The 17925-nt window shown below is 40.1% G+C and overlaps 4 protein-coding genes and 1 non-coding gene across 13 annotated transcripts in view; 3 read left to right on the top strand and 2 right to left on the bottom strand.

Moving 5' to 3' along the window:
• Positions 1-32: 32 nt before the first annotated feature.
• Trnae-uuc lies at positions 33-104 on the bottom strand. The gene has a single exon. It is a non-coding gene; the product is annotated as a tRNA-Glu (tRNA).
• A 185-nt stretch (positions 105-289) lies between these two features.
• LOC107224629 (condensin complex subunit 2) lies at positions 290-9907 on the bottom strand. Of its 3 annotated transcripts, none has more exons than XM_046733964.1 (2): positions 9638-9907; positions 290-2450 (listed from the first exon to the last, which is right to left on the bottom strand). In XM_046733964.1, exon 2 carries the CDS (start codon positions 2439-2441, stop codon positions 381-383), a length of 2061 nt encoding a protein of 686 aa, XP_046589920.1. In that variant the 5' UTR covers positions 2442-2450; positions 9638-9907; the 3' UTR covers positions 290-380. The 3 variants fall into 3 exon arrangements, with proteins under 3 accessions (XP_046589920.1, XP_015520251.1, XP_046589919.1); XM_015664765.2 differs by lacking the exon at positions 9638-9907 and adding an exon at positions 2641-2791; XM_046733963.1 differs by lacking the exon at positions 9638-9907 and adding an exon at positions 2637-2787.
• The window catches only part of LOC107224625, a 26456-nt gene continuing 11669 nt past the window's right edge, over positions 3139-17925 (top strand). For 2 of the 4 annotated variants that reach the window (XM_015664761.2, XM_046733960.1), the window contains exons 1-9: positions 3139-3298; positions 3459-3858; positions 3936-4166; positions 4233-4648; positions 4743-5334; positions 5408-5555; positions 5649-5877; positions 5970-6271; positions 6379-6416. In XM_015664761.2, coding sequence (XP_015520247.2) covers positions 3273-3298; positions 3459-3858; positions 3936-4166; positions 4233-4648; positions 4743-5334; positions 5408-5555; positions 5649-5877; positions 5970-6271; positions 6379-6416 — 2382 coding nt within the window. In that variant the 5' untranslated portion in view covers positions 3139-3272. Of the gene's footprint in view, positions 3299-3458; positions 3859-3935; positions 4167-4232; positions 4649-4742; positions 5335-5407; positions 5556-5648; positions 5878-5969; positions 6272-6344; positions 6525-15522; positions 15528-17925 lie in introns of those variants that run through there. The other 2 variants (XM_046733961.1, XM_046733962.1) reach the window with 2 other exon arrangements.
• Positions 6669-9031, top strand: LOC107224626 (CAAX prenyl protease 1 homolog). Its single transcript, XM_015664762.2, has 7 exons — positions 6669-6963; positions 7138-7284; positions 7353-7556; positions 7664-8179; positions 8255-8398; positions 8510-8795; positions 8906-9031. Exons 1-6 carry the CDS (start codon positions 6859-6861, stop codon positions 8732-8734), a joined length of 1341 nt encoding a protein of 446 aa, XP_015520248.1. The 5' UTR covers positions 6669-6858; the 3' UTR covers positions 8735-8795; positions 8906-9031.
• The window catches only part of LOC107224624 (SAFB-like transcription modulator), a 9103-nt gene continuing 1179 nt past the window's right edge, over positions 10002-17925 (top strand). Inside the window, exons 1-14 of one of the 4 annotated variants that reach the window (XM_046733959.1) lie at positions 10002-10378; positions 10880-10967; positions 11054-11217; positions 11328-11672; positions 11787-11811; positions 12860-13007; positions 14102-14142; positions 14273-14541; positions 14675-14843; positions 14955-15208; positions 15389-15891; positions 15982-16161; positions 16311-16447; positions 16970-17480. In XM_046733959.1, the coding sequence (XP_046589915.1) occupies positions 10256-10378; positions 10880-10967; positions 11054-11217; positions 11328-11672; positions 11787-11811; positions 12860-13007; positions 14102-14142; positions 14273-14541; positions 14675-14843; positions 14955-15208; positions 15389-15891; positions 15982-16161; positions 16311-16447; positions 16970-17037 (2514 nt within the window). In that variant the 5' untranslated portion in view covers positions 10002-10255 and the 3' untranslated portion in view covers positions 17038-17480. Of the gene's footprint in view, positions 10379-10879; positions 10968-11053; positions 11218-11327; positions 11673-11786; positions 11812-12859; positions 13008-14101; positions 14143-14272; positions 14542-14674; positions 14844-14954; positions 15209-15388; positions 15892-15981; positions 16162-16310; positions 16448-16969; positions 17481-17628; positions 17786-17925 lie in introns of those variants that run through there. The other 3 variants (XM_015664760.2, XM_046733956.1, XM_046733957.1) reach the window with 3 other exon arrangements.

The raw sequence follows: 17925 nt of genomic DNA, 5'->3' as shown, positions 1-17925 counted from the left end.
CTAGCTACAAAAAGAAATATAAGGCAAAAAGTTTCCCATGCCGGGAATCGAACCCGGGCCTGCTGGGTGAAAGCCAGCTATCCTAGCCACTAGACCACATGGGACTGTGAAGATCATGTCATCGTTATTTTATATAATTCGCATAGACGAAAAATATTTAAAAATAAGTTATAAACCATAAAATAATATCTGTGAAATCAGATATCCTCCGATAAAATTAGATATAAGATAAGAAGACAGGGGAGGAGCGGTGAAGACGATGGTCCAACAAATTAATAAACTCTTTCAGTACAAAAAGAAAATATTATAAAGTATTTATTTATATTAATGTGTGAATGCGCATGGATAAAAAGATGATTACGAATATTGCAATCGCTCTGTTAACCCTGAGATATTTTGAGATCTGACATATCCGGAGTGGTAGTAATACAAAGTGTTTTCTCATTGGCCAAATGAAGAAGAGATACGAAAGCTAGAGCAGGGCTAAGAGCTGCAGCGTTATCCTTGCCTAAGGTGTTTGGTAATATTTTGTAAACACTGCCAAAGCTACGCTCGTCTTTCAATTTTGATGCCTCTTCGTTCGTGTCACCATTGCCATTCTCGTACAAGGTATTTTTATGCGACAACGTCTTCCAAATACTGTTCTTCAATTGGCGCATGTTTATCTTTTTGGCACGAGTCGAATAATTGATTTGAACTTGAGTGGTTGATTTTGGAGCAATGACAAGATTCTCGCCGGTCAATGCCTGAGTGCATAATTCCCCGTCAGGATGTGGGTCTCCGTCTTCATCGTGAAACATATCCGGACTGCTGTTACAGTTGGCATCCCCTCTGCCCCCATCATCATTCTGTGAGCAATAATTCTGAGTATCGTTTTGATTGTCATAATCATAGTCCACGTCATCGTCGAGTACTGTAGCATCAAGATTGCCCTCCTCTCCCGCAGCTTCGCCGTTAGGTTTGTCCAGTGGGAGTAGTTGCTTAGTCATTGACGAATGATAATAAAACTTGGTAGGATTCGTGCTTTCGTAATGAATATCCTCCGGTAAAGTGAGTTTATCATCCTGCCAGGTCTGCCTCATGGTTTTGGTTTGAAGTCTGTGGGAAATTTTACCTTCTAGTTTCTCAACATTATCTTCCGACCCTTTGACTGTGAACTTCAAATTCACCTCCTTTTTTTTTCTGACTGCCTCCTGACCGCAAGCTCCAACAACTCTGCCAGAGAATATCTTTGGTTTCCAATGAATCGGGCCTGCCCAATGCAAGTTGTGAACGCTCTTTTGCAAGTATGAGTACTCCAAAGTGTTACTCTTGTTTGTGTTTGTGGTTGAGACCGCTTGGCTGAAATCTACGATGTGTTCAACATGCTCAGGCTTCCTTGTACAGCGATCAATATTCTCCTGACTAGCCTCGTCCAGATCAAAGTAATTCATTCCCACATTTTCATTGTCACAGAGGTCACCTACAGACGCATTCAAATCGAATCTCAAGTTGTTGTCTTCCTGACCGAATGCAGGAGGTGGGGAATCAGGTATATCAGTCTCAGACCAACCAAGAATGTGAAAATCAGCTAATATTGGACACATATTCGAGTCGGCCAAATCTTCGATATCCGAAACGTTAATACCTGTATAGACAGTGTCAGCCCCAGCTTTTTTCTTAGCGGCAAATTCAAGTATAACATCTTCTTGCAGGTGCAATCTGTGCCCACTAGTAGCATGAATGGGAAATGTGACTTGAAAGAGCATGTCTGTGGTCTGAGAATCGCTGGTGTTAGTAGTCGAGCACAGATTAATAGTTTCAGGGGTGCCTTCGAGACTTTCCAATGAACAGAGGATCTTCTGAGAGAGAGGTTTTTTCTTTCTCTTAGATTCAGGCTCCTGAACGGTACTGGCATTGGCGTCGTTTACCCCCTGATTCTGCTCCTCGCCCTTATTCTGTTTGCCAGGATCGCCTGCCATCTTAAAAACGTCTGTGTGAACACAATCTACTCTAACCCCATATATCTTTGTACTGACATCCAGGGTTGTCCCAGCACTCTGCATGTTGTTTGAATTTATATCTCGCTTATTGAGCACAGTCATGTAGTCGATGACAGAAAGAGCAAAAGCATTTTTCGTCGTGATTTTGTTCTCTGCGCATAATTTTATACACTTGTTATAATGATCCATCAGTGCATTCGTTGACAACTCCCCGATCCCTGAGCCAAGTCCTATAGAAGCACGTATTTCAGAGTTATCGATCTGCGACGAGCTGTCCATCGACACAGGAACCGCGCGACGAGCCAATCTTTCACTCTCGTCGTCATTTTGAGTGAAGGGCTTCGGTGCATTAGAGAATTCTGAAGCTGCGAGTGACCTTCGTCGCAGCGGAGATGAGACTGCAGGTAACGAGAATGATTCGTCCATTCTAACTGCATTGATCGTCTTACGGCGTGCCATGACTGTTGCCTGCAAATTTCACGAATAAAGGTGTATGATTCTGTTAAGCATAGTGAGCTTCCGCCGATGTTTATGTTGAGTAGAAAATAACTGAGAATCTACTCGGACGAATTTTGCCGACCATCTCTCTGCTTGCGGTGTTAATTTAAAGAATGCTGACGAATGCGTTACTTGATATACTTTGCGGGTGATTACCTACGTTTAGTTGATGCTACTGTTTTCCAGCCCCTGTCAAGTAAACCAGTCAAGCTAGAGCCAAATTTTAATCTTTACAATGAGAAAAAAATTTCATATCACTTATTAAGATACTCCAGGCCTTAGAACCCTTAGAACTGACACAAATTCTGTCAGTTAGTGCATAAAGCGGGATTTCAAATACTGTCCCAAGTGTTCCAAAACGCTCCGTAATTTACAATTTGCCCAATTTTCCACCTAACTTCTGGCATCACAGCGAATCTAACTATTTATCCTTACGTAAACGTTATGACCGTGTGCCGTCGTAAGGGCGTCATAAGATTAATTATTAATATGAAAATATGGATAACGAAAATTCTTTGACTATAATAACTGTTACAATTAACTATAAGTAAATCAGTGTTGCCTAGTTCCAAAGACCTATTTCAGTGGCAGAGGCCGCTACAAAATCGGGAACACGATAAAAGTTGCTCTCTCTCTCTCTCTCTCTCTCTCTCTCTCTCTCTCTCAGGTTTTTTTAGGCTCCGAATTTGAAAATGTTGAAAGGCTCTCACTGTCAGCCGTTGTTGAGGAGACAAAATTTGGAACTATATTGCAAGAATTTCGCAACGTCGTCTTTACGCAAAAGCTATCAGCATGGAGGAATTTCTGAACATTGATTGGTAGGTAGAATTCATGCAAATGATGGAGATAACCTCCAAGTTCCATCTTTCCGGTGAATTTGCAACGTGTCGAAAGAATCTCACTTGATATAAGGGCTTTATGTTTTTTAATGAAATGATGAATAGCTCGATTTCTTTTCACCATCCTTAAATTTCTCAGGTACCCTCCACTGGAAGATATGATAGACGACGTGTTCATCCACGAAGAAAGACTGAAGAACGAAAGTGCGATGTATAGAATAATGCAGGGTGTTTTCACCGATCCTTTTACAGACTTTGAAAGCGACGATGACGATGATAGGGATAAAGACGATGGAAGTTCAAGTGACAACGACTCCGATGGAGTTCGGGTAGCTGGCAAAGAATCTAAGCGGCCACCGCTGACTGAAAAAAAATGGGAATGGGTACCTGGCCTTGAAAAACCTCCGTTCCAATTTCCCAGATTGTCAGTCTTGACCAAAGAAGAACATGCCATCTGTCTGAAAGTTTTAAAGCAATTTTCAGGATCAGAAAAACCGCAAATGAATCAACAAAATAGAAGCGAACTGGAACAGTATATGGTATTAATAAATAAAAAACACATCCAAATTCTATAGTGTTTAACTAGTGTTTTGTAACTGTGTTGAATTACTTACAGAAACTGTTACCAGTGATACGCAAAGAGCAGGAGGAATTTTTAGCTTTAGCAAAGGCTAATTGGAATGGTTCTGAAATAAAAGTTATTGGAAAAGAATACATTAACGCACGGTGGAAATCTAAATTTTTAAACGCTCGAAAGCTTCCTAGATACTACGTAGCAGGAGGAAATATAGCTTTCAAGGAAAAGAAAAAAATTGTTGCTGAACTAGAGGCCACACTCTTGGAAAAGGTAATTTATATCTTAGTTGTCGATGCATTATTGCTATCGTTTTACTGGGTCAAAATTATTCTGCAGGGTCAACTTCCCAGGGCATTCATACCAGTTTGCAACAAGCGAAATTATTTATCAACTGAATTGCACAAACTCTATGCCCTATATCCGGTGTTCATCGATTTGGACAACAGCAATGAAACATCTCAAAAATTAACGGTGAGTCAGGATCCAAACTGCGAGAAGCTTGCCACGTCTAATGGGGTAGATGTGGTAATTTCGTCAGGAGGACTCAATTGTTTGGCTACTAATTTTGGCCCGCATTATACAAGTTCTTGGATTCTGCCAATTGTTGTGAAAGGGAGCGAGGAAGGAAACATTATTTACATCGACAAGCCATTACCACCTACAAGTATGACTATACCTCAAAGAAACTCTTGGATTTACAAGTATATTCTACGGTCACAAATTCTTCACCCAAAACATCATACTTCGGTCAAGTAATTATTGATCCTGAAAAGGCCAAACTCCTTCGATCCGTTGTTTCAACGGATTTTGAATTTTAATTAAGAGAATTTCATTCCTAAATTTCAGCTTTTCCAAACAAGGAACTGAGGAGGAGGTGACTGATCACAGTCTTTTTGGGGATATATATTCTGACGATCTATTGAAATTAGAAGACGAAAACAGTGACATCTATAGTGCAGGTCCAAAATCAGATATGTTTCAAACATCCGAAAATACAGCCATGGAAAACAAAGCTGTGATAAAAAATGAGCAAGCGATGGGTGGTCCAAGTAGTCACGAAATGGAAGATGAATTTGACCTTTTCACAAGTAAAGAATTATCGCAACAATACACTTCTGGTGACTTTTGTGTAGAGGAAAAGGATCACTCTGCTATTTCTATTGCCCAGTCTATGAAACTGGACTCAATAAACGATAACGACGATAAGGAAAATGAAATGAATGTAGAAAGCGTTCAGCATGATGCACCAGATACAGAAACACATACTCAAAATTGGACGAATACAAATATTTCGGCTACTGCATCTCCACCTGTTGGAAATAATGTCACGTACAAAATATTTTCACTTGGTCCACCTGAAAACTGCGATATCGATTCCTCAAAGACTATGGTTGAGAAGTATAAAATATTGGTTCGCGCTAAAATAGATGGGGTTGAGGTAATTGTAGCTTGTTGGCAGAAAACCTGCCTGCGCATACGTCTTTCATAATTTTAGATTTACACAATTCCAGAGAATGAATAAAAATTTACTTCACCCCATAATGTTGGTGCCTAAACTGGAGCACCAAGTCAGTCTTGGTGCTGAGGCTGTTACAGCAGAAGAAGCATTGAAACAGTGGACAATGCTGACCTACAGACCGAATACATCACTCGTTCGAGGTATGTTGCAATTTGAACTTGAAATAAATTTCAATTAAAGGACGCAATTGAAGCAGCCCTTCTCTCAGGAAACTAATCAGGTATTGTCTGCAGTCAGAATATCTGCGAAATCCTCGGATATTATCCAAGTAGAAAGGAGAACAATAGGATCGATAAACAACGAAATGAAAAGGCTCTACGGACTTAACGGCGAAGACAGCCTAGTCATTTTGCATAACGTTGTTCATGAGTTAAAAAAGCTTAAACCTGGAAATTATCTTCTCAGGCATACTCCGAGTAATGGTGCATTCGCAACAATTTACCAAGAAGCAGAATTTTCCGCGTAAGCTGTTACTGTTGCATCATCAAAACATGTTGTTACCGCTCCTCATTGCATTTTGCAGTTTTTTGATTTTAACTTTGAATTACTTGCAGAAAAAATGTCTTCGACTTACACTCGGTCTACTCCCAGAATTACCCTCAAATAATACCCAAACCCTCCTGGCCTCCCATTGACACAATGGTTGTAACTCCGGCCTTCGCATTCAGGGAAAGAATGCCTGCTACGTATTATCCTTCAAAACATGTCTCAATCTCCGCGTCTAACTATCCAAGAGGACGTGGAAAGGGCCGTGCACGAGGTCGCGGAAGAGGAGGTTTGCCAGGCCGTGGAAGGACTTTGCAGAGTGCTGCAATCGAGCGTTCCGCAGGCATTAACCACGTCGACACAAAGCGCGGTAAAAACCAATTTTTCTTTCAATCACTTCACACTAAAGCAGCCAATGTTTTCATGTATGATGTGTTTCACAGACCACATTCTCAGCTTCCGATCGTTTGCTTCCAGGTAAACAAAAAAAGTTTAACGTGCAACACGAAACGCCGGTAGAACAATCATGAATCGATGAAAGAAGAAAAGATGTGTACTATTGTATATTTTGGATGATATTATGATAAGTGTTTTGCATCGAATTAAAAAAAAAACAAAGACAACATCATTACAGTTTTTTTTGTTCATTAACTTCCTGTAATATGTCGAGATTATTGAATTCAGACCGCCCAAACGTTGCGACTACGTCGAATTCAAATTTCCCGCGACATCTTTGGATCAAGACGTTGGATATATCGAAAATCGAGAGAGACAACTTCAAGTCTGTCTACTGTCGCATCATTCATTCCAATTTGTGATTTGAGACCACTGACACTGATATATATTAGTGTTTGAGACTATAGGCCGGGAACACACATGAGACCAGCGAAACACAGTGTGTCGTCCTTTTTACGCCAAGAGTAATTCGGAGAGATTTTTTAGACGACTACAACAGCCATGTCATCTTCCATTGAACAATTCGTTGGAGAAAACCTGAGATGCGAGCTGCTCGCGTTAATATGGATTCTCTGGTCCTGGAAGTTTTATCTCAGTCTTCGCCAGGTTAGCTTTCAGTCCCTGTTTATACCTCCCAATTTTTCGACTTATTAAGTGACACGCAATGCGGTACCACCCTCAAATTAAATTCATCACCCTTAGGAACAGTTTTTTCAAAGCATTCCAAGGGTGACTGGATCCTCAGTCTCTTAAAATGATTTGCATGATTATTCCCTGCAGACAAAGTTAATGAACAAACTTGTTGACGTCCCTGGCGAACTGAAGGACCTCATCACGCCGGAGGTTTATAATAAGGCACGCCTCTACGCCATCGATTGCAATTATTTTTCAAACATCAAAAGTCTGTTTTCGACATTCGTCACCACGGTGGGTATAAGCAAGCAATTTTAATTTGTCTTCTGGTTGTTCATGCATCTAAAACTCATCATCTTCAGGGGATGATACTGTTTTTTGCCTTCCGTCATTTTTGGGATTGGGCGGTGAAAATTTCTACCGCGTGCGGAATTAGCAAGCATAACGAAATACTGATTGGCGGTACTTGCATGCTGATCATGAACATCCTTAGCACTATCGTTGACCTGCCATTTTCTGTCTACAATACATTCTGGCTTGAAAACAAGCACGGGTTCAATAAGCAGGTAAGAATGTTTATAAAATAACTAGTCAAGCTTGACAAATGTGCTCCAAAAGCTGTGCTACGTTTCATCTGAATTCACAAGCAATAAAAATATTTATCCTTTTTCAGACTGTTTCATTCTATATAAAGGACCAGATAAAGAAATTTATCGTGCTACAAATAATTGTGATTCCGCTGAAATGCGGAGTAGTTTGGATAGTTCAAATAGGAGGAGATTATTTCTTTGTATATCTGTGGGTCTTTACCGGCATTGTAACTCTGTTTATGCTGATTATATACCCAGAGGTTATAGCTCCATTGTTTGACAAGTACTCTCCGTTGCCCGAAGGAGAGCTTAGAACAAAAATTGAAGAGCTCGCATCATCCCTTGGTTTTCCCTTGTACAAATTGTACATTGTTGAAGGATCCAAACGATCCTCTCACAGCAATGCGTACCTTTACGGTTTTCACAAGCACAAGAGAATTGTCCTATTCGACACCCTGGTCAAAGAATATTATAAACCAGACGCCAATGACACCGATAAAGACAAAGGTTGTGAAACTGACGAAGTCGTGGCCGTTTTAGCCCACGAACTTGGTCACTGGAAGTTGAATCACACCTTCAAGTGTCTTGTACTGTCTCAGGTAAGACTAAAGTGTATTTAGGTATTTCTCTTTCACAGCTCGCTCTAATTTTGATCGTGCATTCTTTGATTACAGGTCAACATTCTATTAATATTCATTATCTTTGCTAAACTGCTCAACTATCAACCAATGTACACTGCATTCGGATTCAGCGATTCGCAGCCAATATTCATTGGATTAATTATCGTAATGATGTACATCCTGATCCCGCTAAATACGGTAACTAATTCGATTATTTTCTGTCGTTTGATATTAATCTCATTAACCTCTCTCGTAATCCTTTTTCTTTTCCGACTTCATTCACACCTGGTCCAAATGTACTTTTTTCAGTTAATGGGCTTTGTCTCCGTTGTGATCAGCCGGAAGTTTGAATTTCAAGCAGATAATTTTGCAAAGACCTTAGGACACACTGTCCCCCTGAAAAGTGCACTAGTTAAATTGCACAAAGACAATCTGGGTTTTCCTGTATTTGACAAGCTCTATTCAGGATGGCATCACTCTCATCCCCCGTTACTTGAGCGACTAGAAGCTCTGGATGACAAAAAATCCAACTAGATAATTCGCTTTCACGTCTTGAGCATGCTGCTGCTATTGCCGCCACTGAATCAATCACGAGGTATTTTTAATACAGCAAAACAGTTTTCAACCTTAGATTTTAATGGAAAGTTTTGAAATTTCTTTTAATTAAATCTGGAGGTGAAAGAATGTTTTTTTTTTTTTTTTCAGACAATCGCAGAAAAGCGGAACGAGACGAGACAATGGGAATGATATAGCCGAATGCATCGCAAGAACAGGAATTTGTACTTACACCATCTCGCATGTTGCTTAAAGCATGCATCATAATAAGAATGTCAAAAACAATTTCAAAAGGATAATCAACCCTAGATTTATACATCGAAAAAATATAAGGTTTCAGTTTTACTTCACATATTTAACATGTGTTGGTTCGTCCAGTAAGCAACTCTGGGCACTAGTACCAATAATATGAATAATGGATGAAACGCTTCGATAACCCGAAGACGATTACCAGATGTAAGAGATCAGCATGCATGATATATTGTATTTCTTCAAAAAGTGTTTTCTTCTTTTTTTCACGCACAATATGCGAAGTAAATTCAATTCGAGAGAAATTAAACTTTTGATAAATAAATTAATAAACGTCAGAAAGAAGCACTCACTATTCCCTTTTTTTACTTACGTTCTATCTTGTACATTGTTACGAAAATCAAAATACAGATGTAGTCAGATTTCTTGACTTAGAATTGTGAAATCTACATTGTGAACCCTATATTATTATATCTTCTATTGCGTAATGTACGATATTTTTTGTGTATGTATGTACAATAAATTAATCTTATTACGTAAAGAGAAATTCTCCTTATCTTTTTTCAAAGATTGATTATATGTCAGTTTGGAAAATTGGATGCCAATAGCGAGCAAAAAACTTTGTTTCGTTACTTTTAGAGCTGCTGGAGGTAGCTTCGCGTGTACAGAAAGTGCAGCGGAGAAGTGAGAAAAAGAGGTACGTGTTGCTTTCACTGAAATGTAGTTCTACATAAATACAGTGGACATACATGTCAATCTGTTTCTCCTGCTCCACTCTTGTTTGCTCGATACATTTTCTCTCAGTCATCAAATGCAGAGTGAAAGAGACGGAGTAACCCTAATATATATTTCTCTCTCTCTCATCACTTCGGCTGCATTTTTCGCGATGTCGAGAGAATGGTTTGCTCTCTCTAGATAGTACATGCTCCAAGGTTAAATACTACTCCACTGCACTAGTGACGCCTCGTGTTCGTAACGCGAGGTATTAAATGGCGACGGCACCGTTTCCGGTTTGTCACTGAACTACGTGAACTAGTGACCGCTGCCCGCCAGTGTCAATCTTGGGTTAACGACAAGTGTCTCACCATTGTAATATGCCAAGATTGATATGCCGCACAGAGTATTAATTAGGTGATATAACAGAGAAAAGTTGAAACGTCAACATCCGAGACCGTGACACGTCATTAATCAAACTCCGGTATAGATCAGCATCCGCGTACGTTTTCAAAGTTGTACGGATAGCTGCAAGCAATGGCCGAAACAGAGGGGAAAAAGTTGGTCGAGCTACGCGTGATCGATCTGAAAACCGAGCTGGAGAGACGCGGGCTTGACAAGACTGGCAATAAAGCTGCTCTTCTCGAACGCTTGTCGAAGGTAAAAGAACAGTTGCTATTAAATTATAAAGATCCCCAATCTCTACACCGATTATCAAATCGGGCGTGGGATGACGAATCGTCCGGCAAACGTTACGCGTGAGACGCCATTTTTATGCTATTGATTTTTTTGTCACCTCGGTCTCGTTATTATGCGTTATCGCCTTTCGTGTTGCCTCAACTATTTTCAGCCGTAACGCGATAACAGCCGGCGTTTACTCCCTCTGCTCAGGACTTCTGTCTTCGCCTATAGAGATAAACCACTTTCCCATGGTTCCCGGTGTTTCTCCTCGATTTCTCAGTTTCTTCACTCGATGAGCGCGTATTTGAATAACAACGATTGTTACCCACTCTTCGTTGAGTCATTATTTTGTTCATCACGTGGCCCGACGTGCTGTTTATCTTGAATATTTTCCCACTCCTCGAGACGAAGTTGATACACAATGGTGTTTATCCTTTTTTCAAAATAGTTTGTATCACGTATCTTTGATATTTTTGACAGGCGATCACAGAGGAAGGAGGCAAACCTGACGAGTATTTAATTGTACCGAGTGGTGGACCTAACAAGGTTATACCAAGAAAAAACAGTGGTGAGATTTTTAGCCCTGATGTCTGCTGTTACAGTCTATTTCCTTATTTCAAGTAACTATTGCATGGGATCACTTTGCACTTTTAGTAACCGGCATACCTGGCCAAGAAGAATCTTTGGAAGGGTCTGATAATCGAAAAGATGAAAGTTTGGAAAATCAAGCAAACTCAGAAATGAAGATCAAAGAAGAGACGTCACCCCCATCTAGTGAAGAAATCTCTGAGAATGTAGTCAAGAAGGAAGTTAAGAAGGTGATATAGAAATCAAGATAGAATTTTTCAAACTGATGCTTTAAATAATTTTTGGCCAATCTTAGTCCTCAACGCATCTGCAAACTGGCATAACCAATTTTACTCAATAGGAACAAGAAGAAGACAAGGTGAATGAAGGAGTCAAGGCTGTGGATATTAAGAAGGAAGATATCAAAAAAGAGGATATCAAGATGGAGGACATGAACAAAGTGGTTACTAAGAAGGAAGATATTGAAAATGAAGAGGTCAAAAAAGAAGAGCCAAAAGAAGAAATCGAAAACGAAGCAGATGAGGATCAGAATGATAAAAATGATGTCGATAACACTGTTAAGACTGAATCAAGCCCACCACCAGTTCTGTCCAATCCTACCGCTGTCGAAGCAAACGGAATTGATAACGAGGACTCGATTAATCTGACAATTGGCGAAGACGAAGAGAATCTCCTTGCCGAAGAGGTATGATTACTGTTTACTCCTCGTTGATTTCTGTAGTTATTCATTTACAATTGTATCCAAATTCTTTGACATTTCCAATCGACTAGTCTAAATTTTGACATGCTCTATTTTCAGACGGAAACTCACGACAGGCGCAAGGGTAAGTCTTATTCACAGTTGTAACATTTAAGTAGTTGTAATGTAAAGAGAACTAGTTATAAGTCTTCCGAAGACGTAGAAAATTACGATCATCAAATCATTCGGACGTTCTTCCAACTCTCTAAATCTCGTTACTGAGATTCCTGCACCGAAACTTACTGGAACTGCGACGAGCATCATGAGATGCAAAAGCTTATGGCACAACCTGCAACATTGCCCTATGGATTTGGAGAGGATACATACGTTCTTTCGATCATCTGGGTGGTTGAGACTGTCTCAACGGGATGCTGGCAAGAACTCTTCGCCTGCAAGCCGATCAGCAAAGAAGAAACTTCTATTGATGGGAAATCAACCAACGACCAGCTTTCATAATATGGATCATGATCTAGCATATGAAGTCGAATATATTTTTTTTTTTTCTGCCTACTCTGCAGGTGATAGCAACTAAGTTTGCCCTAGTCTTTTAAGTATTTTACACAATTACATTATTTATACCCTGCCGCATAGAGCATCGTTGGATATTTATCAGCTAATTCTCTTTGCTACACGGAATTCAAGAAGAACGACATTTTGCATCCTTCAAGCCGATCGGATGATATTTACTGTGAAATGGTGCAAAGGAGCCGCCAACAACTTAGAAATTCTGGTCGAGCAAATTTTTTACGATCATTGAGATATCTGGAATAATGCCTACATACCCGCCTACGTTTCGTATATAAAAAAAAAAAAAAAAAAAAAAAAAAACGCATTCTGCAGTGCTGCTTTGCCCTTTTTAGTGTCTCTTCTTGTTACCCAAGCTCCAAGTTGAAGTTGGTTTACCAGTAACGTCAAGTTGCAGAGAACGAGTCTCAAAGTCTTTGCTAATTTTCGCGCTTCCTGACCTCACTACGTTTCGTGTAAAGTATTTGACAGTGATGCGGAAAAAAAACCACCCAAAAAAACAGGAGAAATGGATTGTGTGCGATTATCTACGAGATCGCGTTAGGGAGGGAAGGAGAATTGTCGGGCGTCATAGAGTGACCACATTGCTACCTTGATTGTCCCTGCAGATGGAGGTGAGAAGAGAACCGAAGAGAACAAGAAGGGAGACTCTAAAGGGAGTGGCAGAACAGAAGGTGGAGCCGGCAAGGAAGGTGCAGCCAGTGCCAACGGGCTCAAGAGCAAGCAGGGAGACGGAGGCGAAGGAGGAAGCAAGAGGTTGGTCTCGCATTGGTTAAAAAAAAACTTCGGATTGGTTCGACACTCTTAAAGTTACACACGACTATATTATCGTTGGTGTTCATCTGCTGCTGGATATGCCGCTACGCAACCCGCATTCGCACGATGATTTATTTCAAGATATTCAATATACCGACAGTATCACGCACGCAAGAATATTAATTACTATACATATATACATATAATATATTCCCTATTACAATCGACCGTAATATTATCGTACGTATAATTTAGTTTATAATTAGGCTGATGCTTAGCTCTGGGAAATATGTTAAGATATTTGGAAATTGGCTAGCAAGCTTCGAAAAGTTATTTTTTACTTTCTTAAGTAAAAGAAAAAAAAAGTAAAACAAAATACGACTAAAAACTTGCCTATAATATGTGTGCAGTGCGTGTGTTGAATTGCGCCAAATAAGCTTCGCCAGCATCCCAAAAGTGGAATTTTACCCCTCAAAGGTAGAATCGCTGAAGGTGATAATCGAAAGACAATTGAAGACTATTACCATGCTGCCCGCAGATGACGCTTCGTCATGTAACGGTATCTTGTGTAAATTGCATTTGCACAAAGCGACATTGTGCTTTCTGGATAAATGTTTAATAACAGCCCAGAAATATCTCTAAAGAATAATTGAGAAGAGATATCGACTCTCTAAACATTTCGCATTGTGCTCGGTTGCGCGAGTACAAATTGATATGCCTGCGGAAGATTGCACCACTATTGCTGCATTTAAAAATCACAGTGTCAAATATAAATCTATAAACAACAATGTCGTACTCAATCGAGCACCCAAGATGGTGGCGTAACGAAATCCGGAACATGTGTGATAATACTGGTGTAAAAACAGAAGAGTAAAAGAAAACAAAGTCTTTGACACCGATTAATTGACATTGTGTAATGGCGAAAAGTGTTTTTAAAATAAAAGTTGCTAGCCAAATTTTTTTCGCTTAACATAGTTGCAGAGATACTTATTAAGCCTAAGCAAAACACTACCGCGTTTTCAAATTTTTTTCAACTTACGTAATACACCATGTAACTAGTTTATATTATGTTTAAATATGGTCTTAATTTTCAGTACTGATTCTACAGCCAAGGGTCAGAAAAGGGACGACAAAGGTACTCTTACATTTTTGTTTACATAAAAAAATTTCCTACTCGAAAATCTCAGAAGTTTTACCATCGTTTGCTTGCAAATAAAAATGTAAGAATATTCTTTAAATGTAAAATGTCTGTTGGTCGTTTTCAGACAAGAAGACATCACCCTCTAGTTCAATCAACGCCAGCAGTAGGAACTTGTGGGTCTCCGGATTATCGTCTACTACTCGTGCCACAGACTTGAAGCAAGTATTTTCTAAGTATGGAAAAGTTATTGGAGCTAAAGTCGTTACTAATGCGAGGACTCCTGGAGCTCGTTGTTACGGCTATGTTACCATGTCCACTAGCGAAGACGCGGCTAAATGTATTCAACATTTACACAGGACGGAGCTTCACGGCCGCGTCATTTCCGTTGAGAAGGTAAGATAATTGGAGAAAAATGGTTGACATCGTTTATAGCTCAATTGTTCTATCACGCGCTGCCACGAGCTACATGTTAGAATCGGAAACTTGACACATTCTTGTGTTAAACTTGAAATTTTATCCTCAACAGGCAAAGGGGGACTCGCAACAAAGCCATATGCGGAAACGGGACTCCAACAGCGTCAAGTCCGATAAGAAAGACGACAAGGAGAAATCATCGAAGGAAAATTCTGAAATCTGCGAGAAGAATGACAATAAGGACGTTAAAAAAGATTCCGAGGAGAAAACTGTTGATCCAAGTGAGTTGTATTCTATCTAAATCTTTATATACAGATCTTGGAAAAAAATTTAAAACGATTCTTCTGTGCTTACAACACTTTCATCGAGCCATTCTTCTTTCGTTTCTGCAGCTACCAAGAAGGCAGAGGAAAAGTCAGACGCCACAGAGGAAAAGAAAAGCGATGCGGCAGAGAAAAAGGATGAACCTGTCAAGGACTCGGACGCTCGTTCGACCAAATCTACAAGCAAGAAGCCAGAGAGCGAAAGAGGGAAGCGCAGCAGTGACAAACGCGTTCGGTCTTGGGAACATCATAGATCTCATACACGCTCCCGGAGCAGGGAGCGGCGCAGGCGCGACGATGTACTAACATTTGCTAAGATTCGGGTTAGTCTAGAGATTATAACGCAGGGCGGATTTCGCGGATATAGGAATTGGTTTATTCGAGTTATCAAACTCTAGGGTTTCGCTTCATTACAAACTCCGCGTTAAAGTGACCTGCGACAGTGGAAAGAGACGGTCCAATTTCCTGGACTTGATTTAATTGACAATCGATTTATTCTACAGGAAGAACGGGAACGTCAGAGGTTGCGAGAGAGGGAGAGAATATTACGCGAGGAGGAACGGAGGCGACGAGAGGATATGGAAAGGCAGCGGGAGATCGAGCGTAGGCAGAGAGAAGAGGCTGCACGGCTCGAAAGAGAGCGTGAAAAGCTACGCAGGGAGAGAGAGAGGATCGAGCAAGAGAAGGCGGAGCTGCTTAGATTGGAAAGAGAGCGGCAAAAGTTGGAGAGGGAAAAACTGGAGCGTGAACGACTGGAACTGAAGAGGCAGCAGATGCGGTTAGAAGAGAGCCGAAGACCTCCGCCGCCACCTTCTATCAAAAGAACATCGAGCGATAGAAGGGATCCGAGAGACCTGTACCCGGAACCGGAACGAAAACGCATCACTACCGAACACAGCCGACGTCACAGCCCCCAGAGAGTTTCCGACAGACGCACAGAGATCTTGGAAAGAGTCTCAGATAGACGATTAGATCCCTCGCCGCCTTCTAGATACGAATCGAACAGGTGAAAATATTTCTTGGGATATGTAGCAGGAAATTACATATCCTAGTTCGGACACGTTGATCAAAGCTCAATCTTGTGCTCCTGTTGCAGTAGATCAACTCAGGATCTGGGGTTGAAGAAGGATTTTAAGAGAAGTAGCGAGTTCCCGTCCCGCAGTAGCAGGCCAGACGTATTCCCTGAGGTAACGAGAGGGAGGGAAGTAATCGTGCGTCGCGAAACGATTCCTGCACCGTCATCATCCATTGATCCTCGACAAGTGAATAAAGACAGGTGAATATGTGAGAATATGTTAGAAAAGCGTCAACTCTAACTTCTTCAGTCTCATGCGGGCGTTAATCAAAGAACACGGACTCTTTTTCAAAAATAGCCTGAGTACACGAAGCTGCTATACTCGTTTAAGTTTCAATGAATTCTCATAGGTATGAAAGAACTACTTCGACCACGTACGGCAGAGAGCGAGAGGTTCGAAGGTCTGAAACAGAATCCCACCGAAGTACCCGGGACGGTCACACACGCTACACCGAGAGTACAAAACCGCCCGGATCCACCGCTCCTCGTAAGTTTTCGGATTTGTATATCTAAAAGAGTTCCGTGCATTCGCCTTTCGTAAAATACATCAAACTGCGTTTGATCTCTTTCACCAGATGTCTATTAACATTGTGTACTGTTTATTTTCGTCGCAAAGCATACGAAATTATTAATTATACGATTTTTTTTTTTCTTTTTTTTGTAATTTGAATATGTTTGATGCAGTTTTACCTGTCGATGCTTTCTCAAATTTTGATTAATATCCGTTGTGTGAGTTGCAGGTAAAATATAATTCGCTACTTTTCAAATTCAAAAATTTACAGTACCTGTGATATCGATTAACGCAGTCATTGATACAATTTGTACAAACAGAAGTCTTAAACTTTTGCTGATCATCCATACAGCGTATATACATATGTGAAATATATTCATACATTATATATTAGAGATAACGATAGAATTTCGCTGTCAAATCGTCGTCGAATTATACATCGTAAATGTAAAAACTTGAACAAACGAAAAAAAAAAAAATACAATTCTTTTACCGCAGGTTATATCCTGAGGAATTCACCTCCTTACAAGAAATCTCATCATAAGATTATTTTGAATCGACGATGACGTGTTGTGTCAGGATTATTACGACCATGTATGCTTTATTAATAATAAAAGAAAAGAAAAAACTCATTCATACTGTGACGCTTTGCTTTTTCTTGTAGTATGTTGCACCCATCATCAGTCTAGATTTGCGATAATTACCTATGGCAAAGAAGGAGATTATCGAAAATTAACTATAGTCAAAGAAAAAAAGATTCAGCTCTTTTCCGTTGGAATTGTTTCAATAATCAAGTTCTCATTATTGATCCGGCGACAAATTCACGCTCAATATCTCATTTCTCCTTTTCCAATTTCCAAGTTCAATTTACGGATGAATACATTTTTGAGTCCCGTTAGCTTACACTTTGCCACACATCTATTCTCTTTTTCTTCCGTGTTATTGCGATCCGTAATTTTTTTTCCTGACATTCATACGCATATAATAAAGCATACTGGCGTTTATATCGGTATAATTAAGATAAATCAATCATCGTTTTTGCTCGACAGATTCTAAGCTAAAATTGGAATAGTAATTCCTACTAAACAACTGTAGAATTTAGCACCGGTCTAGGTCAGTAACATTGATTGATTGAAAAATTATCGTCCTGTCCATAGGTGAGAGTCGGTATGCAGAAAGTAGTCGATCTGCTGCCGGATGGCACGCAGGACCCCCGTCGACTAAGTCTTTCAATTCTGTACCAAGCAGTGGACCTCGCGATCCTCGTAACGAAATATCAGGTTGGAGTAGCCGTTCTTCGGAAAATGTAAACAGGTATGCTGTGTAAAAAGATGACTTGAAATATTCATGTAAAACACGATCTCGTAGTATCGCTTTGATATTTTTGTTTATTTATTTTTTGTTTTTTTTTTTTTCGTTTTCTGCCATTCACTTCTTCCAAAGCATCTTTCAAA

The sequence above is a fragment of the Neodiprion lecontei genome, chromosome 3 (genome assembly GCF_021901455.1).
Source record: "Neodiprion lecontei isolate iyNeoLeco1 chromosome 3, iyNeoLeco1.1, whole genome shotgun sequence".
In the NCBI taxonomy this organism is placed as follows: domain Eukaryota; kingdom Metazoa; phylum Arthropoda; class Insecta; order Hymenoptera; family Diprionidae; genus Neodiprion; species Neodiprion lecontei.
Note: the sequence above shows the minus strand (reverse complement) of the source record. Positions and strands in the feature narration are given on the sequence as shown.